This window comes from Anabrus simplex, chromosome 8, assembly GCF_040414725.1.
Source record: "Anabrus simplex isolate iqAnaSimp1 chromosome 8, ASM4041472v1, whole genome shotgun sequence".
Lineage (NCBI taxonomy): Eukaryota > Metazoa > Arthropoda > Insecta > Orthoptera > Tettigoniidae > Anabrus > Anabrus simplex.
In genome coordinates this window covers 206244048-206271251 of record NC_090272.1, presented here as the reverse complement: position 1 = coordinate 206271251, position 27204 = coordinate 206244048, and the positions used below count along the sequence as shown (strand labels likewise).

Genomic DNA, 27204 nt, shown 5'->3' with positions numbered 1-27204 from the left:
TGCAAAATTTACTTACAATTGAAAAATAAAGACAAATCTAACATATAAGGGATAGAGATACGACAAAAAGTCATAGGACCAAAGTTGTAGATCACTCCAGTTTGAACGGAGATTGTGTCATCCGTTTTTTGATAGGACTTACCGTTTAGCCACGAAGTATCTCGAAACAAAGGTCTGCACAGTCATTAGAATTGCCTCGATATTTAGATATTCTTCGAGGATAAAAAGTGAAAATGTTAAAGATGTTGGAAGCTTTCCGTCGGTTACAGGCTAAAACTTATAATTTTGCCAAATTTCAATTTTCTAGGTCGTCTGGCAGATTGTGCCACAATCTTGATTTTGGGGGAGGGCGGTAAAAGTGAGGGCTTTCAGAAAACTAAAGCTAAAAATTATGCAGATGGTCATTATTACCCTTTAAACGGATAGCTGAACTACCCTTTAAACGGATAGCTGAACGAAAATTTCGCCAAAATAGGCAATGTACAGACACACGGTCGTAACGATTTTTTATTTTTATAGATAGATAAGGAATCTACTCCACGTACAACACCTTTTGGGCTATGTCCGCTGGACTTAGCCTGAAAAACCGACCGTTCATGATATCACCCTTATTAATCCTTCTATCGAAATGATGCACATGAGAAAAAAAAATTAGAAATTGATTTCCAGTAAGGATGGTAGATTTCCATTAATTTTGGATGTGAATATTTTGCGGGAGTGCAAAATCATAGATTCGATTTTTTATAAACCCCCAGAAAATGTAGGTATTCAGAAATAATAGTGGCCCTAAAACCTACCCAAGGACAGGTGGATTCTAAATATCAAGTTTCGTAGAAATACATCCAGTAGTTTTCAAGTTATAAGAACTCAGACAGACAAACCGGCAAACAGACACCAAAGCTAAAAAATATGCAGATGGTCATTATTACACCTAAAACGAATAACTGTAGGGAATAGTCAATGTACAGACACACGGCCGTTACAATTTTACTTTGATAAATGTATAAAAATTAGATGATCAGTTAAACAACGCCCATTCAAATGTGCCGCCCTAAGCAGCTGCCTAGTCCTAAATACGCCGCTGAGTACAACATTTTTGTTTGGAAAACTTTCATCTAAAAGGGTACGAGATAGGTGGGCATTGAGAGCCCTCTCCTTGAGCTAACGGCATGCGCGCGAGGAAGAGCCGAGAGCAGCTGACTTCTAATACACAGTTTAAAAAATGAGGGGAACGTGTTTTGTAAAGTCTGATATGTGAACGTTAATTTGGTAATGGGGTTCCAATTGTCGTACAGCATACCTTGAGACCTTAGCTACTCAGGGTATATCAAATAGAAGTTATACTCCATCTGTAGGCGTAGCCATGCAATAAACTGTCAGGTGACCCCTCTAAACAAAGTGAATAGCGATGAATCCGTGTGTCGTTGTGATGTACACAGACTACTGCGGTCATTTGAGCACGTTGTACGTAAACTAGCACATCCCATGAGACATCTTTTTTTTTGCTAGTGGCTTTACGTTGCACCGACACAGATAGGTCTTATAGCGACGATGGGATAGGAAAGGCCTAGGAGTTGGAAGGAAGCGGCCGTGGCCTTAATTAAGGTACAGCTTCAGCATTTTCCTGGTGTGAAAATAGAAAACCTCGGAAAACCATCTTCAGGGCTGGCGACAGTGGAATTCGAACCCACTATCTCCCGGATGCAAGTTCACAGCCGCGCGCCCCTAACCGCACGGTCAACTCGCCTGGTATGAGACATATGAACGAGGTTCAAGTCGCAAGGGCCGTCACTTTGATCCAGGAAGGATGGATTCTTCGTCGTGTTTGTGTGGATCTCAATGTCTTTGCGTCAGTTATTCAACGATTGTGGAATCGCTGCATTGAGAGAGGCCAGTTCTCAAGGAGGGTTGGAGAAGGTCGTGGACGCATGTCAACCCCACAGGATGACCTATATCTGACCATCTGTACGTTGCGGCGTTGTTCAGCAACTGCCAGAGAACTGCAACAAGACATCAGGAAGGTCACTGGAGTCACGGTGCCTGACCAGACAGTAAGGCACAGGTTAAGAGAAGTGTCCTTACGGCCCAGACGTCCTGTTCGAGTGCCCCGTTTAACGCAGCAACATCGCGCAACACTTTCGTTTGCCCCGTACCCACGTCAACTGACAACTTCGCCAATGGAGACCTGTGTTGTTCACAGACGAGTCCAGATTTCCCCTGACACAGCACGATGGACGACAACGTGTATGGAGACGCCGTGGTGAACAGTACATACCAAATGTTGTCCAGGAAAGCGACCGATTCGGACAACGTTCTGTGATGTGTGGGGTGGCATCAGTATTGATGGCCGTACGGATCTTGTGGTCGTCCGTGGTAATCTTACTGCTGCGGGGTACATCAAGCAGATACTGCTACAGCATGTGTTGGTTGCTGCATACGGTGCCCTGCATTTGTACTCATGCACGACAATGCCAGGGCTCATATTGCGCGCATCACCAGAGCTGTCTTGCGAGAATTGGACATTCAAGAGATGGAATGGCGAGCAGTGAGTCCCGACCTTAATCCCAACCAGCATGTGTGGGATAGGCATGACAGAAGTGTTCGTGGGCGTCCTGTTTCACCACAGACTTTCCAAGACCTCGAACAGGCTCTCATTGAAGAAGGGGACCTGATACCGCAACGTGACCTCCGTCGACTTACACGGAGCATATCACGTAGGTGCCAAGCTGCAATAAATGCTCGTGGAGGACATACACCATACTGAAGCCCTCCAACTGTGATTAAAAAATCCACCCTGGAGGACTGTTATTACTTTGTTTTCGTCCCTATTTGGACATTTCCGTTTGTGTTCAGAAAGTGAACGCGAATCCATCGATGTTCTTTTGTATACCGGTACTTCAACGGTAAAGAATAAAGGTTTAGTTGGTAATGTACCTGGGTGTGAGGTAATGTTTTGTGGAGCATGGCATACGTTCAGAAACATGTTCCCCTATTTTTTTGAATTGTGTAGTTTGTGCTGTAAAGATTAGATGGCAATATGCGGAGTCAAGGAGCAAGCAAAGTCGCAGCAATGTGTTTACGCAATAAAATCGTACAGTTCGTTTGTCGTTCATTGTTTATGCTATACCCCTTGGTGCTATTCGACAGGAGTAGGCTGTGTGCCGGTACCGGATTTCACCCTCTCCTTCACGTAATTCATTTCATCTCATTAACTCCTCTGATGAGGTTAACGTCAGGAAAAACATCCGATCATAGAAACCCGTCACGACAGATTCATCTCACCTCATACCCGACCCCGCAGAGAAACGGAACGAGGGTTGGACAAACAAACTAAACAAAGGTTTATGTTTGCCTACAGTATTTCTATGAGTTCTAATCAAAGGAGTATTTAGTTGTCACATGTCAAAATAATTGATTGTTTCCTACGCATAACCTAATTAAATGAATATAATTAAACGTATTTATTTAGCAAATGGCGGTGGAATACAAAATAACTTACTTTCTTCAATCAATCAATCAATCAATCAATACTGATCTGCATTTAGGGCAGTCGCCCAGGTGGCAGATTCCCTATCTGTTGCTTTCCTAGCCTTTTCCTAAATGATTTCAAAGAAACTGGAAATTTATTGAACATCTCCCTTGGTAAGTTATTCCAATCCCTAACTCCCCTTCCTATAAATGAATATTTGCCCCAGTTTGTCCTCTTGAATTCCAACTTTATCTTCATATTGTGATCTTTCCTACTTTTATAAACGCCATTCAAACTTATTCGTCTACTAATGTCATTCCACGCCATCTCTCCGCTGACAGCTCAGAACATACCACTTATAATACCAATATATAATGGTCCGTTATTGGGAATCAACATCTACAACATACCACTTAGTCGAGCAGCTCTTCTTCTTTCTCTCAATTCCTCCCAAAAAAAAACATTGCAACATTTTTGTAACGCTAATCTTTTGTCGGAAATCACCCAGAACAAATCGAGCTGCTTTTCTTTGGATTTTTTCCAGTTCTTGAATCAGGTAATCCTGGTGAGGGTCCCATACACTGGAACCCTACTCTAGTTGGGGTCTTACCAGAGACGTATATGTACTCTCCTTTACATTCTTACTACAACCCCTAAACACCCTCATAACCATGTGCAGAGATCTGTACCCTTTATTTACAATCCCATTTACGTGATTACCCCAATGAATATCTTTCCTTATATTAACACCTAGATACTTACAATGATCCCCAAAAGGAACTTTCACCCCATCAACGCAGTAATTAAAACTGAGAGGACTTTTCCTCTTTGTGAAACTCACAACCTGACTTTTAACCCCGTTTATCAACATACCATTGCCTGCTGTCCATCTCGCAACATTTTCGAGGTCACGTTGCAGTTGCTCACAATCTTGTAACTTATTTATCACTCTATAGAGAATAACATCATCCGCAAAAAGCCTTTCCTCACCATAATCGAATATACCGAAAGGAACGAGACATTGGGCACAATAAAAATGTTAAGACACGCAACCCCTTCCCTAGTCGTAACTGAGAGCCGTGCAAGCAGCTGCTAGGCTGTATCTTCCGTCAGAGCGCATATTCTGCTCATTTACTTGCCGGACCTGGAGCGCTGCTCATCGAGCCGAGTTGCGCCGGCCTTTGGGGTACGATCTGTGTAGGACCTGACCAGGAATCACGCAGCAGTAGGCTATTTTCACTTATATATTAACCAAGGGTTGAAGTTAGAAAACGTTCCGTATGCTCTTTCGTCATTTTTCTACTTTTGCTCGTCTTCACATGAATATTACACAGTCTGATAAATATTGGCAAATTATAGCGCATAATTGTGGAGTAAGGTTTGATGATAGGATGGCAACTGAAGTTGGCAGTAGAGTATTCAACTTCACTAAAAAAGAGTACAGATGGTTCTGTTGTTTGGAGTACTTCTTACATCACAGTATGGTATGGTTCAAGAAGGCAATTTCTCCAGGGTCTTCCGCGCAGTGAGGGTTCAATTTTCTTGGAAACATGTATGCCGAAACTGGCTTGTGATTTACAGCCTGCTAACTAAACTGTCACTCATTGATATAAGCACATCAGTTGTATAGCTGTGTGTAGCTATGTACAGACTGTAACATACAAGCTGTCCTTTTCTCTCCTCTGTGAGATAGTGTTGATACAGAAGACATTTCATAATGAAATTGACTTTGGTCACTGTTCCAAACATGCCCTTTGTCCACACTCCCCTCTGTTATACGAAATCTGTTCACTTCCTCCACAAACCCTTGGGCCTTTCGACGTAGAGGTGTCCTGAAATAGTGGGTTCGAATCCCACTGTCAGCAGCCCGAAGATGGTTTTCAGCGGTTTCCCATTTTCACACCAGGAAAACGCTGGGACTGTACCTTAATTAAGGCCACGACCGCTTCTTTCCAACTCCTATCCTTTCCTACCCCATCGTCGCCATAAGACTTATCTGTGACGGTGCGACGTAAAACCACTAGCAACAAATAAAGGTCCTGTTAAAGATTACAGAAGAGCGTGTGTAGGATTCAATTTACCAGAAAAAAAGTTTACAAGGATTTTCTTCGTAACTCGAATAATTTCAGAGAAAGGAACGTTACTGTTTTGACACATACTCTTGAGGGTTGGAGTGTGATGCCCTTACTTTGAACGAATACAATAAGCAACAAAATGGCGGAATCTATCGGAACAAAAATTGCACGTTCGATCCTGGCTCAGTCCGGTGGTATTTGAAGGTGCTCAAATATGTCAGTCTCGTGTTGGTAGATTTACAGGCACGTAAAAGAACTCCTGCGGGAGTACTCTTGGCACCTCAGTCTCCGAAACCCGTAAAATGTAGTTAGTGGGACGTAAAGCCAATAATATTATTTTAAAAATGTATTATATAATTTAATTTGGCACAGTAAACGCTCGTCATTTAATTTCAAATCTAGACAAATTACGTATTCAGGTATACTGTACTATAGAATGGGTAGTGGGTCTCGTGAGCCCGTGGGGACCCCCGCACGGCGGACCCTGCATACACAGTCAAACGCTTCTCGTACCCAGTGAAACGGGATGAACGTTATGAGCCTGAATTCTCAGTACTTTTCGAAGTTTTGCCGGATGTGCAGTATCTCCTTCACGAGTTCTTCCCATGATAAAAAGAAATGCCATCCTGTTGCTATGATATGTGTTACATTGAATACACGATATAGGAACATTGGGATGGCAGTTGTAGTAGACTTCGGGGAGCCTGTTTCGTTCCAGTATATAGTGACGTATACTGATGTAGATGTAAGTACGTCGTCCAATCACATGGTCAGATAGTGGTGAGTCAGATTTCTGATATTTTCTGTTAATATTGAAGCTGTTGTATGCTTATAATAGAACTAGTAATCTCTCTCTGTATATAAAATTGAATTGTCTATCTATCTGTCTGTCTCTTCCGAAAAAGGATATCACGTGTAAACCGCTGAGCGGAATTTCATGAAATTGTGCACTAATATTCTGACGGAACTATCACATTGATTGTTTTATTTCAAAAATATATTTTCGAAATTGTTTGCAAAACTATAGCATAATAGTTTTAATAATAATAATAATAATAATAATAATAATAATGATTATGATAATAATAATAACGTTGTTGGATTTTTCGTCCCACTAACTAAATTTGTCGGTTTTCGGAGACGCCAGGGTGCCAGAAGTTTCTCCCGTAGGAATTATTTTACGTGCCAGCAAATCTACTGACACGAGGCTAACGTGTTTGAACACCTTCAAATACCACCGGACTGAGTCAGGATCAAACCTGCCAAGTTGGGCTTAGAAGGCCAGCGCTCTATCGAACGAGCTACTTAGCCCGGCACAATAGTTTAAAATGAGAAGGTGTATGTCTCTTCATCTAAAACAACTGAGCTGAAATTTGGTACGAATATAGGTTATTCTGGTCGAATACAAATCTATTCTAATTTTTTCAGTGAAAATGAAATCCTACAACCTGTTTTCCAGTCGGTGACCGGGTCAGGAATGGAATGAATGAAGCCCCCATCTTGCGGCGAGGATAGGAATTGTGCCGGTTGCCGAGGCCTGTAGCACTCCTCTGGGGCAATGATGAATGAGTGACAGATGAAATGAAATGAAATGATATTGGAGAGTGTTGCTGGAATGAAAGATGGCAGGGAAAACCGGAGTACCCGGAGAAAAACCTGCACTTTGTCCAACACAAATCTCACATGGAGTGACCGGGATTTGAACCACAGGAAGTGTTGTTTGGTGGTGACAAATCTGAACATTGATCGCTCGTGAAATATTAGCTGATCTGATCAGTACGTGTTGTCGGTAAATTAATTCGGGGGATTCTCCCGTTGCCTCATCGCACGGTTGAGTTTCCTCAAGAATTCACGTTTGAAATACCGCCATTTCCAAATCTAGTGAGAAACTGTTAAGATTTGAACCACGGAACCCAGCGGTGAGAGGCCGACGCGCTGCCGCCTGAGCCACGGAGGCTTTTTAAATTTTTTCAGTAATTAGCTTTTTTCAAAATATTTACTGAACTTGTACATGTCTTATCCATCAAAAAGCCAAATAATGGGCAAATGATTAATCCTATCACAAAATAAACCCAGTGTGAAGAAAAGGGGAGGGGGTGCATTGAGGGGACGCTAAAAAGTTACTTCAGAGCATATCCCTATTGATAATATATTCACAAATAATACTACAAGGGAAGTCAGTATATATATATACACTAAAGTGAAAATGAAAATATTACCAGATGCCCTTCCTGACGTCAACCTCACCAGAGATGTTGAGATGAAATGAATGAAGAGATGTGATACTAGGAAAGTAGAGGGTAAAATCTGGTGTCAGCACCAAGCGTACTCCTGTGGACTAACACCAGAAGCTCTGCTTAAGGCTTTAACCTCCCCATCCTATGGATGAATCGCCGTCAACAACATCATGTCTACTCTTCAATATGTACTATACCTATTGAACATGACCTAGTGCGTTGAATGTTTATTTAGAATATATAATGTGGTCGTGAAAATTCAATAATCATTTTGTCATGGTAATTGGTCAGCATACCTACTAAGGGTTTTAAAAAAGGACTGAGTAGAATAAATTCAGTTAACAGAGGCCATGGCTTTACAGCTCTGTGTCCTGAAGGTGGTGGGCTCTTCCCATGATCAGGTGTCCTCAGAATTGTTTTCAGTAGTTTTCCATTCTCCTCACTATGGCGAATGCCGGGGAGAAGCTCAAACGTCAGACCAGTCTGTAGACTAATGACTCAAACAACAACACAGTTTAAAAACTGCATGCCAAATGTACATACTTATGTCTTTAGAAACACTTTTTAAGGCAAATTTCTGATTGTTTAAAACCTCAAAACATCTGCATCAAAAGGAATACCGGTACGTAACATTTGTCTCGCTGCTTAGACCACTTTAAAACAACCCAATGTTGTGGGATAGAATACCTAAGCAGTTGTTAGTAAATAGTGTTAAATGTGAGGCACCGTTGTCAAGATGTTCGTCAAGTTAGGGAACCCCTTCTGCAGCAAAATTCACACAGAGAAATGCAATCGCATATAACTTTAATTTTCTGTCTTTTTTTTATAAGTGTGCACATTCTCAGATAAGACTACTGAATATTAGGAACAAAGCATTTTAAAAATGAATATGTTCTATGGTATGTTTCAGACCACAGTTCCGGATGACTTCCAGGACGTTATCTGAGGAAGTGTTATCTACTTCTTCAGAGATGTCGAGGTCCTCCTCTATTCCACACCTACCCAGCAAGTAAGTTGATATACTGATACAGACCTGAAATATGGATGCACAAAGGTTACCATAACTTGCTATGTGAGTAGTTGAACATTCCTCATGTCTTAGCTCTTAGTAGCCTAAATCTTCAGATACTAATAACTGTTCAGTTTGAAGATCAGGATATTAAACTGTATCTCACTCATCAAGTTTAAGGGGTGTTCTTAACCTAAATCTTCCTCTCCTTATCCTGTCCTGTTTCTACCCACACAGCCTGTGTTCACATAAATACAGAGGTAATAGTTCAATCAAATTCAATCAATACTGATCTGCATTTAGGGCAGTCGCCCAGGTGCCAGATTCCCTATCTGTTGTTTTCCTAGTCTTTTCTTAAATGACTTCAATGACATTGGAAATTTATTGAACATCTCCCTTGGTAAGTTATTCCAATCCCTAACTCCCCTTCCTATAAATGAATATTTGCCCCAATTTGTCCTCTTGTATTCCAACCATATCTTCATATTGGATCTTTTCTACTTTTAAAGACGCCACTCAAACTTATTCATCTACTAATGTCATTCCACGCCATTTCTCCGCTGACAGCTTGGAACATACCACTCAGTCAAGCAGCTCTTCTCCTTTCTCCCACTTCTTCCCAGCCCAAATTTTGCAACATTTTTTTAACGCTACTCTTTTGTCAGAAATCACCCAGAACAAATCAAGCTGCTTTTCTTTGGATTTTTTCCAGTTCTTGAATCAAGTAATCCTGGTGAGGGTCCCATACACTGGAACCATACTCTAGTTGGAGTCGTACCAGAGACTTATAAGCACTCTCGTTTACATCCTTACTACAACCCCTAAACACCCTCATAACCATGTGCAGAGATCTGTTTCCTTTATTTGCAATCCCATTTATGTGATTACCCCAATGAAGATCTTTCTTTATATTAACACCTAGGTACTTACAATGATCCCCAAAAGGAACTTTCACCCCATCAATGCAGTAATTGAAACTCAGAGGACTTTTCCTATTTGTGAAACTCACAACCTGACTTTTAACCTCGTTTATCATCATACCATTGCCTATTGTCCATCTCACAATATTATCAAGGTCATTTTGCAGTTGCTCACAATCTTGTAACTTATAGAGAATAACATCATCCGCAAAAAGTCTTAGGCCCTACCTGATTCCACTCCTTTTCTTATATATATCAATGATTTGAGTAAACATAAAGGTCCAATAATACTGCCTTGAGGAATTCCCCTCTTAATTATTACAGGGTCAGATAAAGCTTCGCCGACTCTAATTCTCTGAGATCTATTTTCTAGAAATATAGCAACCCATTCAGTCACTCTTTTGTCTAGTCCGCCCTGTCAATATATTATCAAATTACTAAGTTTATACAATTATTTTGACTCGTACATGTTTCAGAGACACCACTCCCTTTGTCAGTAACTGCTACATCATGAAACAAAACTTCCCATATTCTAGGATAACAACCTTCACTTATACAGAAAATATATTTAAAATCATAAACTTAATTTAACCCACATTCACACACACACACACACACACACACACACACACACACACACACACACACACACACACACACTCTCTCTCGCTCTCGCTCTCGCTCTCGCTCTCTCTCTCTCTCTCATGTTTGTTGATACTGTTTAATGTGTTTGTTGATACTGTAGTACCAGTGTACAACACTTTTAAAAAAATGTACTAGAAAGCCATCTGGTTTTTCTTCGATTAACTCAGAAAAAGTTAAATTTTTTGTCTTGTTGCTGTTAAATATCTTTCTAAAATGTTCTTATCCTCCATTGTATTATTCTTCTTCATATGATCTATTATGAATAATTTATTGCTTTTGGCTATAACTGGTTGAACAGGATTGTGTTACGCTAGTATTAGAGTGGATTGAGCCTCCCGTCCTGTCCTTAATATGTGTGCCTTAATTGATCATCTTATTGTGTTATATTGGAGTGGAGAAACCTGCCTGCTCTTCAGCCTTTGGATCCGTCTTCTTAGCTCAAATTGGCGTTTTGACAACATTTCAGTCCATTGCCATTTGAAGGTGCTCTTGTGATGGTAGATTTAACGCCACATAAAAGAACTTCTGGCGGGACAAAATTCTAGCACCTCATCCTCTTTGAACATCTGGGACATAAAACCAATAACAATAACCTTATTATTTCATCAATTAATCAATGAATCAATCATTTGATCACTAGCGACCTGCATTTACAGCTGTCACACAGGTGGCAGATTCCATATCAGTGTTTACATCATCTTTTCTTAAATAATTTCAAAGAATTTGGAAATTTATCAAACATCTCCCTATTTAAATTATTCTAACCCCTAAATCCACAAACTATTAAGAAACATTTGCCCAAATTTGTCCTCTTGAATTCCAATTTTATCTTCATATTTTGATCTTCTTCACTTTAAAAGCCCTACTCATGCTTAATCGTCTACTAACGTCATTCCATGATATGTGAACAGAAGTGGAATCGGAGATAAGGCTTTTTACAGATGGTTATTCTGTACAGAGTAATAAATAATAAATAAGTTACAATATTGTGAGCAACTGCAAAATGACCTCAATAATGTTGTCAGATGGACAGTAGGCAATAGTATGATGATAAACAGGGTTAAAAGTCAGGTTGTGAGTTTTACAAATAAAAAAAATCCTCTCAGTTTTAATTACTGCATTTATGGCGTGAAAGTTCCCTTTGGGGATCATTGTAAGTACCTAGGTGTTAATATAAGGAAAAATCTTCATTGGGATAATCACATAAATATGATTGTAAATAAAGGGTACAGATCTATGCACATGATTATGAGGGTATTTAGGGGTTGTAGTAAGGATGTAAGGGAGAGGACATGTAAGTCTCTGGTAAGACCCTAACTAGAGTATGGTTCCAGTGTATGGGACCTGCACCAGGATTATTTGATCAAGAACTGGAAAAAAATCCAAACAAAAGCAGCTTGATTATTTCTGGGTGATTTTCGACAGAAGAGTAGCGTTACATAAATGTTGCAAAGTTTGGACTGGGAAGACTTGGGAGAAAGGAGAACGAGCTGCTTGACTTTCAAGCCGTCAGTGGAGAGACAGCGTGGGATGACATTAGTAGACAAATAAGTTTGAGTGGTGTCTTTAAAAGTAGGGAAGATCACAATATGAAAATAAAGCTGGAATTCAAGAGGACAAATTGGAGCAAATATTCATTTATAGGAAGGGGAGTTAGGGATTGGAATAACTTACCAAGAGAGATGTTCAATAAATTTCCAATTTCTTTGCTATCATTTAAGGAAAAGCTAGGAAAACAACAGATAGGGAATCTACCACCTGGGCGACTGCCCTAAATGCAGATCAGTAGTGACTGATTTTATTGATTTTGATTTGATATCTCTGGTGACAGCTTGGAACATACCACTTAGTCTAGCTATTCATTTCCTTACTCCAAGTCTTCCCAGCCCAAACTCTGCAACATTTTCATAATACTAGTCTTTTGTCAGAAATCACCCAGAACACGTTGTGCTGGTTTCCTTTGGTTCTTTTCCAGTTCTCAAATCCAGCAAGCCTGGTGAAGGTCCCGTACACTAGAACATACTTTAATAACTGGGATCTTACCAGTGACTTATATGATCTCTCCTTTACATCCTTACTACAACCCTTAAATACCCTCAGAACCATATGAAGAGATCTGTAACCTCATTAATGTGATTATTCCAATGAAAATATTTCCTTATATTAACACCTAAGTACCTACAGTGATCCCTCAGCTCAGCAATTAAAACTGAGAAAACTCTTCCTCTTGATGAAACTCTCAACCTTACTTTTCATCCAGTTTATTATCATAACACTGTCTGTTATCCACCAGACAACATCCTCATAGTCTTTTGCATTTGCTCATAATCCTGTAACTTATTTATTACCCTCTACATTATAACATTATCTGCATAGAACATTTCTATGATTCCTCTTCTTTACTCATATCATATATACATATATTACAAGAAAATATAAAGGTAAAAAAAATACTGTCTTATGGCAGCCCTACTCTTAATCATTACAGGATTAGATAATGCTTAACCTACCGGTACTCTAATTCTGAGTTCTGTTTTCTAAAATTTAGCCTCTCATTCAGTTGCTCATTTGGCTAGTCCAAATGCCCTTTTTTTGTGTTCAGTCCCCAGTGATCTACCTTTTCAAAAGCCTTGGATAGGTCAATAGCGATACAGTGCATTTGACCTCCTGAAGGAAAAAAATCTGTTATATCTTGCTGGAATCTTGCAAGTTGAGCTCCACTCAAATAACCTTTCCTAAACTTTAACTGCCTTGAATCAAACCAGTTTGTAATATTGCAAACATTACTGGGCTAGTTGGCAATGTGGTTAGGTGCACGCAGCTGTGAGCTTGCATCCGGAAAATAGTGGGTTTGAATCCCACTGTTGGCAGCCTTGAAGATGGTTTTCCATGGTTTCCCATTTTTACACCAGGCAAATGCTGAGGCTGTACCTTAAGGCCATGGCCGCTTCCTTCCGACTCTTAGCCTTTCCTATCCCATCATTGCCATAAGACCTATCTGTGTCAGTGTGACGTAAAGACACTAGCCAAAAAAAATTAATTGCAAACATGTCTTAATATATTGGAAAGAATGCTTTCCCAGAGCTTAAAGAAAACACATCAACCTAACTGACCTGCAATTGCCTGCTTTAAGTTTATCACCCTTACCTTTCTACATTAGGGCTATTATAGTAACTGTCCATTCATTTGGTAGTGCTAGTTCAAGCAAAGAGTACAGTAATAAAAATAATACAGTACTTAAAATACAGTACTATATCCCAACACATTGCCTTCCATACATCCCCAGAAAGCATATCAATTCCACCTGATTGTCTAGTTTTCAACTTTTGTATCTGTTTGTAAATAATCTTTGTTATCATAGGAAATTTCAGTACTTCACTATTTGTTGAGAAAAGTGCTTATAATGTAACGTCAACACAATTTAACACAAATGCTCCAATTTATTTACATAAAACAAGTTTACAATTCACTGCACTGACCAAGAGATACATTGTACGCCATGATCTACACCACAACCAAAGATTACACAAACAAGATAAACAGTGTTGTGTCACTTGTAATGTTCATAGATATGCCAGTAAGATATGACACGGCAGTCCATGGAATAAATGTGGTTCCATAACATCCTCCCACCTTGCAATTGTTATTTTCAATTGCAAAATACTCCGTACCACAACTGAAACAAAAACACATAACACAATAAATAAATGAACACAAAAGCAAGGTCACATCAAGAGTATTCACAAATCAAGTCTTGATGGCACTTTAATTCTCCGCCCCCCTTTTGACAATTTGAATTCTTCATGTGGAGGCTTTGTCTCAGGCGAAGTGATAGTCACAGTTTCAGGCTGCTTCCACTCCTCTGGAGTTGTGTGCACCTCCAATGGATAGAGACGCTGGAGTGGTCTGATCAGCTCTCCCTCAGATGTCTTCAGTTTGGCTACTCTTGCTACCTCATCCTTCCCTGGATACACTTCCACGACGACCGCGAGGGGCCAGTTGATACGTTTTGTGGAATCTGCTCCTATCAATACCACATCTCCCACCTTGATGCTGTTGGTCTTCCTCTGGCCGTGGTGAACTAGGAGCGCCAAGTATTCATTCCTGAATCTTTGTCGTAGGTCCTCACGTAGTTTCTGGAGGTACCTACATCGTTTAACATAGTCAACCTTGTCAACTGCATCCAAATCTGGAGTCTCATTTGTAGGAATACCCTGCAGAAATGTTGCTGGTGTCAAAGGCTTTAGTTCAGACGAATGGTCCTCAACGTATGTAAGTGGTCTAGAGTTGATCGTCGCCTCGCAATCACATAACACAGTATATAACTCTTCATAGTACACAGAGGCTCGTCCCAAGATTCGACGCAGTAGTTCTTTCACTGTTCTGATTAGTCTCTCCCACCATCCTCCCCACCAGGCTGCTGTAGGTGGGATAAATTTCCAAGTAATCTTTCTCACAGCCGAGTGGGTGACAATCTCATCCCAATCCAACGCTTTCAGGGCATTATTAAGTCCTATGAAATTGATCCCGTTGTCTGAGTACAGCACAGAAATTCTTCCACGCCGGGCAATGAATCTTCTTAACGCCAGAATGAAAGCATCAGTTGTCAAAGACTGCACCAGCTCCAGATGTATCGCACGATACACCGCACAAGTAAATAATACAACCCACGCCTTTTCTCCAGACTTTAGGTACAGCGGTCCAGCATAATCCACTCCCGAGACCTCGAAAGCTGCTGTTGAGCCCACTCTATCCTTGGGCAAAGGAGCAAAAGCTGGTGCTGTAGGACTAGCCTTGTACCTTTTACATTTGACACATCTTGCAATAACTCTTTTTGCCACTTTCCTAACTCCAAGAATCCAGAATCTTTCCCTGAGTCTAGCTAACAGCGTCAGTAGCCCTGCATGCTGTGACCGATGATGTTCGTCCCAAACCAATCTGGTCACGATGGCATGGTTTGACGGCAACAAGATGGGTTTCGTGAATGCTTCACTTTCTTCCCCAATGATTCATTGCCCTTAAGAATACACAAGCTGCATAAGCAAGTTTGCTCGCATCACAAAATACATGAAGACTGATATCTTCCGCTCCCCAGTCCACTTGTACCATTCTCCTTGGAAGGCGACATCTAGCTAACCATTGCATCTGCTCCACCCAGTTCTTGAATTTACTTGTAATGCTATCCGGAAGCTCTTCATCCCATCGAAATTTGTGTTTCCATGTTTCTTGCAGCATCAGCTTTGGTAGTAAGGTAGACGGACATGTGAAGCCAATTGGGTCGAAAACACGCTGAGCCACAGACAACAGATTCCTCTTGGTAACTCGACAAGTGGTCATCGCAATGGTTTTGACATCACAGAGAAGCTCATCTGTAGTGACATCCCATAAGAGACCCAGGACTGGAACAACTCCATCTTGCATAGCAGCTCTGTCTTCTTGATGAACGGGGCTGCTGATCCATCCGCGAAGATCAAATTGTGCTGTAGACATCAGTGCAGTAGCTTCCCTCACAAATTTCTGCAACTGTTCTTCATTGGCTACACTGGTAACACAGTTGTCCACGTAGAAAGAGTCCCTGAGTCGCTCTGCAGTACTATTCAGTTCCTCAGGCGCATGTCTCAAGTGATGCGAGCAAACTTGCTTATGCAGCTTGTGTATTCTTAAGGGCAATGAATCTTCTTAACGCCAGATGTTGAGAAAAGTGCTTATAATGTAACGTCAACACAATTTAACACAAATGCTCCAATTTATTTACATAAAACAAGTTTACAATTCACTGCACTGACCAAGAGATACATTGTACGCCATGATCTACACCACAACCAAAGATTACACAAACAAGATAAACAGTGTTGTGTCACTTGTAATGTTCATAGATATGCCAGTAAGATATGACACGGCAGTCCATGGAATAAATGTGGTTCCATAACACTATTATTAGTCCCCTCATCTACCCAGATATTATTTTTATATCCATCAGTGTTTATATAATACTGACTAAATAATTCTGTCCTCTGTAAATCTTCACATATACACTCCCCTTGATTATTTATGATTCCTCAAATGCCCTTCATGAAACTTGTTTGTCTTAAAGTACTTATACATACCCCTCCAGTTTTCACTAAAATTCAAACTACTACCAATTATGCTTGCCATCATATTATTCTCGGCTGACATTTTTGCTAAATTCAATTTCCAAATTGTTCTAATCTCTCCTTACTTCCACAATCATTCCTAACTCTCTTCCAAAACTGCACTTCCTTCTTAATCTCCTTATTTCTCTATTGTAATGTACAGTAGTGTCCCTTTACCATTCCTTCTTACCTTTATAATACCTATACATGTTTTCAAAATCAACAATAATTGCTTTAAATCAATGTCATAGGTTGTTTACAATTTATTTATAATTTTGCACCAATTATAATTACTTTCTAAAAAGTCCTTAATGCCTGTTTTATCAGCCATATGGTACTGCCTAATAATCCTAGTTTTATGATCTTCCTTTCTGTCAAATTTATTTTTAACTATAATGAAAACAGCATTATGATCACTTATACCATCTATCACTTCAGTTTCTCTATAGAGCTCAGCTGATTTTATCAGCACCACATCTAGAATATTGCTCCCTGTAGCTGGTTCCATCACTTTGTGATTTGGCTATACTTCCCAGATTAACCTATTTACCATTTGTTGGTCATGATTTCTGTCATTCGCATTACCATCCCAGTTAACATTTCACAAATTTAGATCACACGCTACAATTACATTCTTTTCTGTGTCATTCCCCACATAGCTGATTATCTTCTCAAATGTGCCGAGACTAAAAAAGTCAAACAAATCATATCTTGGAATGCTAGAAATAAGTCAGCCAATAATACACTATTTTGAACCACCTCTGAAAAGAAGCCTGGCTATGAATCTGCTGCTCAGGCTAACTGACAGGTGAACTTATATATTTCAATTTTTGCAGAGCAGGGTACATCACAGCCTTTCAGACTTTCTTCAGGAGAGCTCATCATACACTGATTCAATATCAGCGTGTTGAAATGTGCTTGTTCGGGCTCAGGTTGTTCTAGCAGAATCAAATAGGTGTTGTAATCCATTTGGTAGATCTTAAGTCTGAATGTGGGAAGTTAGGATGGAAAGTAAACTAGATAAGCACAAAAAGAAGAGACAGATTAACCCTTTACTTCCTTTTGTCCAGTGGGACGAGACATACACTCTCTCCCTGTTGCAGTCCTTTGGGCAGTCCCACTGGCCAAGATGTGGTCCTTTAGTCCAGGGCCTCTCAGGGTGCAAGGTGCAAAAGACGACTTTGCTTGGTTGATTTGGAGCCATAGTGCTGTCTTCTCTCTCTCTCTCTCTTTCCCCATACCTGTCTTGCTCGCTCCACTTGCTCCGTAGCACTCCCAGTCTGAGCCGAGTCACCCCGAGACGAAGCGCTGGTCCATGCCGAGCCGAGTGGGACCGATGCAATGTGCACAGGACCTCTGCCCCTCAGTTTGCACGCATGGTATTTTGGACGTTTGAAAGGCCCTGCTTTAGTTATTAGTAATCTACTCTTGCACTGGGCGTTACCATTAAAGCCATCTGGTGAGTAAACTTCTTAACTACAGATTTTAGCAAATTTCATGTTATACTTGCGTATTTTGAGTATTGTATCTTAATTTGTTTTCATCACTGACCTTCCTTAGATTTTACTTTAAATAGTTCATAAATAAGTGATTTACCTTGTAAACTATATTGGACCTGTAGACATATGGGCTTTTGGCTTATGCCATGTCAACAAAACAAGGTGAAACACTTTACGTTTTGCAGGGAACTTTGGTCCATGTCTTCAGAAGAAAATCTTGACTGTTCACAAAGATGCCTTCTCCAATAATGCAAATTTGCGCTCTGACCCACACCAGACACTACAGGTCCAAGATTACACAGGAAGCTGTGGAAATATGTAGAAATTCTAACAATTTCAACAGGGACACTGGCTATCAATAAAGTATTACATGGTTGTCAGCCATTAAGGATTTACATAGGTAGTTCTCTTCCTTCTTTCACTACTGTTATTTTGTTTCAGTGTTTTCCAAATTCATACGTTCATCATCACCAGATGATTATTTCAGGCTTCTGTCAGTGTCATACTTTCCCTCCCAGACCAATTCTAATAGTGCAGTCAGCTTCTGCTTCAAATGCTAGTGCTGCATCGCATATAGTGAGCCATCTGGTGACGAATGAACAAACCACCTACACTTCTATTACTAACACCTAAATTCAAACTTTCATTGTTGAAGTCTTCTTTGTGAATGGTCAAGATTTTCTTCTGAAGACACGGAGCAAAGTTCTCTGCGAAAGGTAAAGTTTCATCTTGTTTTCTTGATAAGGCATAAGCCAAAAAGCCCATGTTATGTCTACAAGTACGGAACGTGAATGCATCAAAGTTTACATTGGACCTGATGGGCTGTGTGGAGTGGAAATAAAAGGACTGCAAATGGTTAAGAACACATGCCAAACACAGAGTTATGAAAGGAGTCCTGCAACTATCAATAACGGAAAGGAACAAACAAGATGTGGAAACTATCTTTGTCCTGTGTTTTCATGTTTCTCCTTGTATTCTTCATCTGTCACTCCCTCTTCCCATACTGACCTGTCTCTCTTTGTTGAAATGTATTCTTGTTTATCTCATTAGAGACACCTGTTGGATCCAGTGGCGGTTCGTGCCGCCCCACCGCCTTTTAAAAACATCTAACGATATTTCACTCTGTAATTGATTAAATAAAGAGATGGACAAATGTAGCAAATACCAGTATAAATGGTCCATTATTGGACATTATAAATTTTCCAGCTAACTCATTCCTGGTTGCCAGCATTTTGCCCCAGTGTGCTAAGTTGGGCTCATCAGTTAGTAAATAGCACACCCTTGTTAACTCTGGTGCAGAGACCGCAGGACCACCAAGGGGACCAACCCAGGGAGAGGACCCGCACCGCACCCCCCCCCCCCCCCATAGTTTTCCCTTGCTATCCTCGGTTTATTGAGATCTTTGTTTTGTACATATTTACATTTACATTGAATTATTTACAATTTTGTTAATTATTTGTTGTTTTTGTTGAGCCTCTTCTTTGGCTAGAGTCATTGAATCCATTCTTGCTGTATGTTGTTTTCTTAGCGTTAGTTGTTTGTTTGTAAACATCTGTGGTAGTACTACTGGTCATATGTTTGTTTGGAATGTCATTCATAAGTCGTAGTGGTCACTGTGTTAGTGGGTCAGTCAGTGTTGTCAACAATGCAGTAGTAGTAACTATGTGTTCATTGATTTTCTGGTCTCGTCTTGGGGGCGTTTTATTATTGAATGCATACTTCTGTATGGAATGGAATAACTATTAAAGTAATATTATTATTATTATTATTATTATTATTATTATTATTATTATTATTATTATTATTATTATTATTATTATTATTTTGGCAAGATGGTATAATCACTGAAATTTTCACTCACTTTGGGTATTACTAGTGACTTCACTTCACTTCACTTTCACTTAATATTTGTGACAGCACTTGTGGTGCCTATGTTGGCCGGTACAGTAATCAGGTGATGTGTAATCAGGAGCATCCTGATCTGTTATCATTTTGTTGAGACTTTGTGGCATTGACAATGGAAAGTTGGTGGAAGTTATGTGATGGGAGGAGGGAAGATATGAGAATTTTCAGGTGTGCGGTTGTCGTTTAGGATTGCAGTGGCTAGAGGTGATAGTGGGAGGGCTAGGTATAGTAAGGGCTGAAATTGGTGGAAGGTGTGTCTATAGGTAGATGGTGTGCTATACGTATAGCATGACAGTAAAGTCTATTGAGTCTAACGTATTCAGTTGGATGGGCAGTAATCCATATCAGGGAGGCGTAGGTTATTAAGGGTCAGATGAATGTCTTATAAACGTTAATTATTTGGGTGGGTTTTAGTCCCCATGTGAAACCTGTTAGGGATCTGAGTGCTCGGAAACAGTTAATAGCTTTTCTATGAATATCTGCCAGGTGGTGATTCCATTGCAGATTATTTTGAAATTTAATTCCTAAGTATGTTAGTTTCAATAAAGAGTATATTATACATTGTTATGTGGACTTTGTGGCGTGCAGGGCAGAGACGGGATTTATTTTGGAAAACTATGAACTGGGTCTTGGTAGGATTGATAGAGATGTGCCATTGATTAAGCCAGGTTTCAAGAGTGTTCAAGTATTTCTGTAGTCTATTGTTGAGAGATGTGAAGGTAGGGCTGAAGGCTAGAATGGCAAGGTCATCAGCATATTGGTAGAGTCGTAATGGTGGTGCTGGGTGCGGGATATCGCATGTGTATAGTGTATATAGGAAAGGAGGAGAGAGTGGAGAGCGTTGAGCAAGACCTCAGGTTATGGGGAAGGTATAAGAGTGGGTTCCGTTTATGTTAATTATGGCTTTCCTAGATTTGAGATAATTAAATATCAGTCTTATGATGGAGGTGGGGAGAGGGAGGTGACTAATTTTGAATATAAGTCCTTCGTGCCAGACAGAGTCGAAGGCTTTGTTACCATGGAGACCACTGCGTAGGCAATTTGGAGCCACTGGCAGTGCCAATACATTATGAGAGACTTTGTCTCATTACCAAAAACTGATGCTTACCTGGCCATCAGATGATATAGATGTTGATTCCCATAGGGAACCTGAAATATTTATCCTGAATGAGTAAATTTATAATACCAATATAAATGGTCCATTATTGGACATTATAAATTTTCCAGTTAACTCATTCCTGGTTCCTGATGGCGAGGCAAGCATCAATTTTTCGTAATGAGACAGTCTCTCAATAGTGCATTGGCACTGCCGGTGGTTCCAAATAGCCTACGCAGTAGCCTCCACACTGTGCACTAGCCATACATCTTGGTGGGTGTGCTATTTACCAACTGATGAGCCCAACTTAGCGCATTGGGGCAAAACGTTGGCAACCAGGAATGAGTTAGCTGGAAAATTTATAATGTCTAATAACGGACCATTTATATTGGCATTATAAATTTGCTCATTCGGGACAAATATTTCAGGTCCCCTCTGGGAATAAACATCTATATCAAATGTAGCAAAGTTGAACTTATGTGGTGTGCTATTCACTTATACAATGTTATCTTTATTATTTTGGCTGTAAGCATTTTGCTTTTCTATTTTCAAGAAAATGGCAAAAGCATTCAGACTGTGGCTACTGTCCATCAAGCATGATGTTTTATCTTCAGCCGTGAGGTGCTCGTACTGTGGTAGCAGAGCCCTGAGTAGGTCCCCAGACTTAGTAAGTGTGCGGGTTGCGGTAGGAGCCTGGAAGTGGGCTTGTCAGCGGTAAGAAGAGTGCAGGTGTGTGCAAGCACTAAACGGCGGAGCCCTCAGCAACATCGCCAACCACTTTAAAATGTACCTATGCTTTTTCCTCCATTAATTGTTGTTAAAGATTAATTCCAAAACATTTTACAAAACAATGAATTCATTATACTGAGCATTCAAACAATACAGTTCTATAAAGAAGCTAAAATAACGATTCAAAATGTAATCATAACGTGACTGTGCTATTTGTAGGATGGTCAGATTGTTAAATACGTTGTCATGCTTTAAAAATTTGAGCAAGGAGAATGAAATTCGGGAGTGCAATGTTTGTTTTCATGAATGTCGTTATTATCACTTGTGATTGTAATCAGTAAAACAGTGTAGTGCCATAGTAGTTGTGATTGCAGTGGCAGTTAGCCTGTTAATATGTGTGCATAAATGTCATTGTAGTGTAGTTAATTAATTAATGCTGTAGTGCAAGCAGATTTCTATTCAGCCAGTGTCATCAGTTTATATTATTATTATTATTATTATTATTATTATTATTATTATTATTATTATTATTATTATTATTATTATTATTATTATTCATCTACAAGAATCATACTACTTGTCAGTGAAAACTGGACCGATTGGGGAGGGGAAGGAGATGGCGGCACAGCCCTGTCAGAGTAAAATGTCACAAACTGCCACTGGTTGGATGTAAAGTGAACCATGAAAGAACTTCAGCATGTATAATTGAATTTAGCTACCAGTGTTCTCCTTCATCTCTCCTTAGCTGTTTACTCCTTCTTGTATGAATATTTAACTACTGTATTATGAACTTGTATTTTCCAGGTTCCAGACCAAGTGTTGGCTGGAGCCACGACCCGTACCCATTCACTACTCGAGTACTGTGCTCATGAAACTCGGCTCCACCAGGAAGAGATTCACGGAAGAGGTTACTTTCCAGGTCAGAGTTGTACAATCTTCTTTAAAATGAAACATTTTTTTACAAAAAATATTTGAATATATTATGAAGACTAAATGAGCATGTTCCATTGTAAAATATTCCAGGCAGTCTTTTAGTAAAGATTCAGGTATCACAATATTAGGCTTTCATAAAAATGAATTTTTAATACTTGTAATATATCAATATGAATACAGTAAAATGAAACAATATTTAAGAAAGTTGCTAATATTTTCTCTCTGTAAAGAAAACCAAAAATTTATACTGTGTATCAAAGTGACAAATGGGACAGTTTTTGAGAATAAAGTTAATCAAAACATGGCATATACTGGTAATTAATAAAGGTATCATTAAAATATATTCTTTGACAAATATAATAATAATAATAATAAATAATAATAATAATAAATAATAATAATAATAATAATAATATTGTTTTTACGTCCCACTAACTATTTTGACTGTTTATGGAGATGCTAAAGGGCCAAAATTTTGTCCTGTAGGAGTTCTTTCACGTGCCAGTAAATCTACTGACACGAGACTGATATATTTGAGCACTTGCCAAGTTGGGGTCAGAAGGCCAGCGCCTTAACCGTCACTAAGTCTGGCTCGACAAATAGAACTAAAAAGGCTATTTGAGAGTCACACACACTCCTCCTTGCAGTAAGAACAGGACTGAATAAATTTGCTGATGAGTGTGTATCTGTTTATGGCTGACATTTTGCTATTTAATGGAAGGTATTGTATTGACAATATTACCAATTCCACATCACATTTATTCAAATAAGTAACATATTACTTTGTTTTTAATTTAATAATATCATTGTTTTATTTGTTTCACAATATTCCCATTCTTGTATAGAAACAAGCAGCTTCATTTTGCAATTAAATGTCTTCTCTCTCCTCACTAACTTATTCTTGTATTTATACTTTATGTATAACCAATATGCTTAATTTCCACATTTTAAAACTTGCTTTTGTATTTATCTTTTGTTCCTCCTTTCTAGATTTCTAGATTTAATTGGTGTATGTTATTCAGTAACCTACGAATTTCTTTCCAGACACGTCTTGTGCCATGTAGGTTTTCCGAGGGTGTAGTGAAGGCTACCGTATTGCCAACACGTCATTACACATCTGTGCTAGAGATCGAGTGCCAGCCTCCAACAGTCCATGTCATCAACTTAGAGCAGCCAGAAATTAATGGTGTGCATGACGTCGTTTGACCATCACAAGGTAACTATTCACATTGAACTGTTGTCCAAATACCAATGTTTTGCCTTTGACTTTGAAAGGCAAACTGTAGTTAAGGGTTAAGGGAGTAATATTAGTAGTTACATCTTTTCTACATCAAGAAAGAATGAAATCTTTCTTATTATTCAGTCAATTGTAAAAGATCTGAAGAGGCTGATAAATGAGCTTACTGCTATTACAGGAAGACATTTTCCAGTGGAAATACACTCTAGTAATCTTCTTCTTCATCCTGTTGGCATTGCAGGTGTGAAATGAGCCACACATGTTGATTTAGCCTTGTTGGTTTGGCTGGGTACCCTTCCTGATGCCAACCCTACATGGAAGGATTTACTGTATTTACTATTGCATTTTTTTGGTGGTTGGAAGTGTCATGTGTTGTCTGTGTGTGTGTGTATATGTTTATACACGGTGTAACTAAATATGTGGGAAAATTCCTGGGATTCGATAGAGGACCTGACAACAAGCAGAGCATGTCTTATAAACATATGGTTTATTTGCTTTCGTTTTTGTGTTACAGGCATTGTTTGCGGTGTACATAACACAGACCACTTCACTATGCAGGTTGGTCATTTGTGTAGGGCACACAGGCCACTTGTACGTTTACTCCCTATTCAAGTCTGTGTGCATTTGTATGGCATTCAAAGACACGTGATGTCAGTTGCTTAGCAAAGTAAACACTTCCACACACGTTTGTTGGAAACCTTCCACTGGATTCAATCCATCGCATGTGGTTCACGCATGATGGAGCACCGCCTCATTTTGCTCTTGCTGCTAGAGCAATTTTACATCAGCGATTCCCAAACAAATGGATAGGGCGTCAGGGACAGACACCGTGGCCTGCTCGTTCTCTCAATCTCAATCCATTAGACTTCTACTTATGGGATCATTTGAAGGCCATAATGTATGCCACACCTATTCATAACGTGGAAATGCTGCGCCAGATCACAGAGCAAGGATGACAGCAGGTACGACAGACGCCTGGAATGTGGGAACGAGTGAGACAGTCAATGATGCGGCACATGGACACCTGCATTACAGCACGTGGTAGCCATTTTAAACACCTTGTATGGAGAACTGTAAGTAGTAAATTACACTTTATCAATGACCAACCTGCATAGTGAAGTGGTCTGCGTTATGTACACCACAAACAATGCCTGTAACACGGAAACAAAAGCAAATAAACCATGTTTACAGGACATGTTCTGCTTGTTGTCAGGTCCTCTATCGAATCCCCGGAGCTTACCCACATATTTAGTTACACCCTGTATGTAAGTGGTTCTATTACTGTAATGAAAACCAAATATTTTCGCTAAATTTGCATATCACATGGTTGAAACGTGGATTGATAGGACATAAAAGAAAATATCATTATTTCCCATCTCTAAATGGAGAAATTCCTGCTGGTACTAGAATCTTTGTTGTATTTTTTTCAGTCCAATCTATCTTCTAAAGCTTCCTTTTTCTACCACTACCTGGTGGGGTCTGGGTACGATCTGAGTAGCACTTGCAGATCTATCCCAGTTTTACCACAGGATACCCTTCATAATACTAACCTTATGTGGAGGGATGTACCTATTCATTAATGTTTTTTTCTGTGATGGTTCATCGTATGATGGCTTATGTGTGAATGAAGAGAAATGGATTAAGACTAATGCAAATGCTCAGTCGCTGAGCAAGATGAATTAATCAAACAAGGTTCAAATCCATGACCCAGTCTGCAATCGAACCCAGGACCATCCGATCCAAAGTCTTAATGCTGACCGTTCAGCTGAGCAATCAGACCTGCTAAAGCTTTCTATTGTAAAATTCCATCATTTCAACTCTTCTGATGGAAACAGATATAAGAACATTCATTTCAGTTTAGCCTTTCACTTAAAACTTAGCTTCTAACATCAATGATATTCACACAGGAGTCCAGTCACCTGGTGCCATGTCATCCAGGTGGCACTGACTTGGGTGCAGGCATTTGAAAGACTCTCTATTACTGCATGTGAGGGTGTCGGGTATTTGAATTGATCCACTTACTTCAATTCTTCTCTACTGATGCTGATGGTACCATCAGTTTGTGTGCCACATTCCATATACTCCGTCTTCTTGAGATAGACTCAAAACCCAAATTCGCTAAGCTGTTCTTTCCATTGCTGCAATTTCTCCTGGAGGCCTTCATGTTGTATGTCCACCACAAAGATGTCGTTGGCATAATGGAGTGTCCATGGGCGGGGCATTTGTAGATCACACATCATAGTGTTTATGCTAAGGACAAACATTACAGGCGAAAGTGCCAACCCCTGCTGTACTCCAATATTTATGGTGAAGGGAGGCGATGTTTATTCATCATGAAATTGGTTTAGTAGCAATTACCACTTTTCTTTCAAGGAATATAATCATATTGGAAGGGCAACAACTTACTTTTAATATTGCTAATGATCTTTTCTCAATCTATGCATGTCTAAATGCAATGCTATTGTAAGTATGGTTTTTGTATGTTCCATTTAACAGTCTCACTTCAACAGTTATTGCAATCCAGGTTTCATTGCCTTTTTCAGTTCTTTATCGTACTCATTTACCATCTGGGCCTTCCTCATTTTCATCATTTTTCTCTTGAACAAATAAAGGTCTTTGTTGACAAAAATGGAGGAAAAAATGTTCATAAATCCAATGCATAGTTTTCTGATAAAAATAAAATGTAGCTTGATTCCAATTAACATTGATTAAATAAGACTTGAGCACAGTATATGTGTTTGTTCCATTCTGAATTCTCTGACAATGAGAGGTTGTAGTCTATTGTATGGATAAAACCAAAACCTGCCTTTCATTCATGTGTAATATACAGATTTTCTTCATATTTCAGGCAGTGTGATTGGCTCAGATGACACAAGTACCAGCTTGAGATTAAAGTATGATGCAGCTTACGTGGATGGAGGATGTGCATTAAGTGATCGTCAACTAGGCCATCCCTATCCCTGCCTCAAAGTGATAAACACTCTGTAAATACTGACCTACTATAATTGTATGAATACTAGTTGTAACAGTTTACGTTGTGTTTTCTAGACTAAATTTTGTGTTGTGCTATGCTTTAATAAAAATGCTTATTTTATGTTAATTCTCCCCAAATAATACTTCCTTTTAAAATTGGTGTATTCATTATTAATCTATGCTTTTTCTTTCTCTAAATTTTAAGGACAAGTTTTTGGGCATTATAAATGTCTGTTTTGTTTTTGTTTAATAATCTGTATTATAGTACCAGTTCTAATTACCTATGGAAGTATTTCATCCTTTATCCAGATGCAACTGAATTACAGCAAACACTTTCCCACAC

The 27204-nt window shown here is 39.4% G+C and overlaps 1 protein-coding gene across 1 annotated transcript in view; it reads left to right on the top strand.

Moving 5' to 3' along the window:
• LOC136878699 (uncharacterized) overlaps nucleotides 1-26988 on the top strand; it is a 102084-nt gene extending 75096 nt beyond the window's left edge. The window contains exons 3-6 of the mRNA XM_067152125.2: nucleotides 8692-8790; nucleotides 22523-22637; nucleotides 23696-23867; nucleotides 26737-26988. Coding sequence (XP_067008226.2) covers nucleotides 8692-8790; nucleotides 22523-22637; nucleotides 23696-23857 — 376 coding nt within the window. The 3' untranslated portion in view covers nucleotides 23858-23867; nucleotides 26737-26988. The remainder of the gene's footprint in view (nucleotides 1-8691; nucleotides 8791-22522; nucleotides 22638-23695; nucleotides 23868-26736) is intronic.
• Nucleotides 26989-27204: the final 216 nt, after the last annotated feature.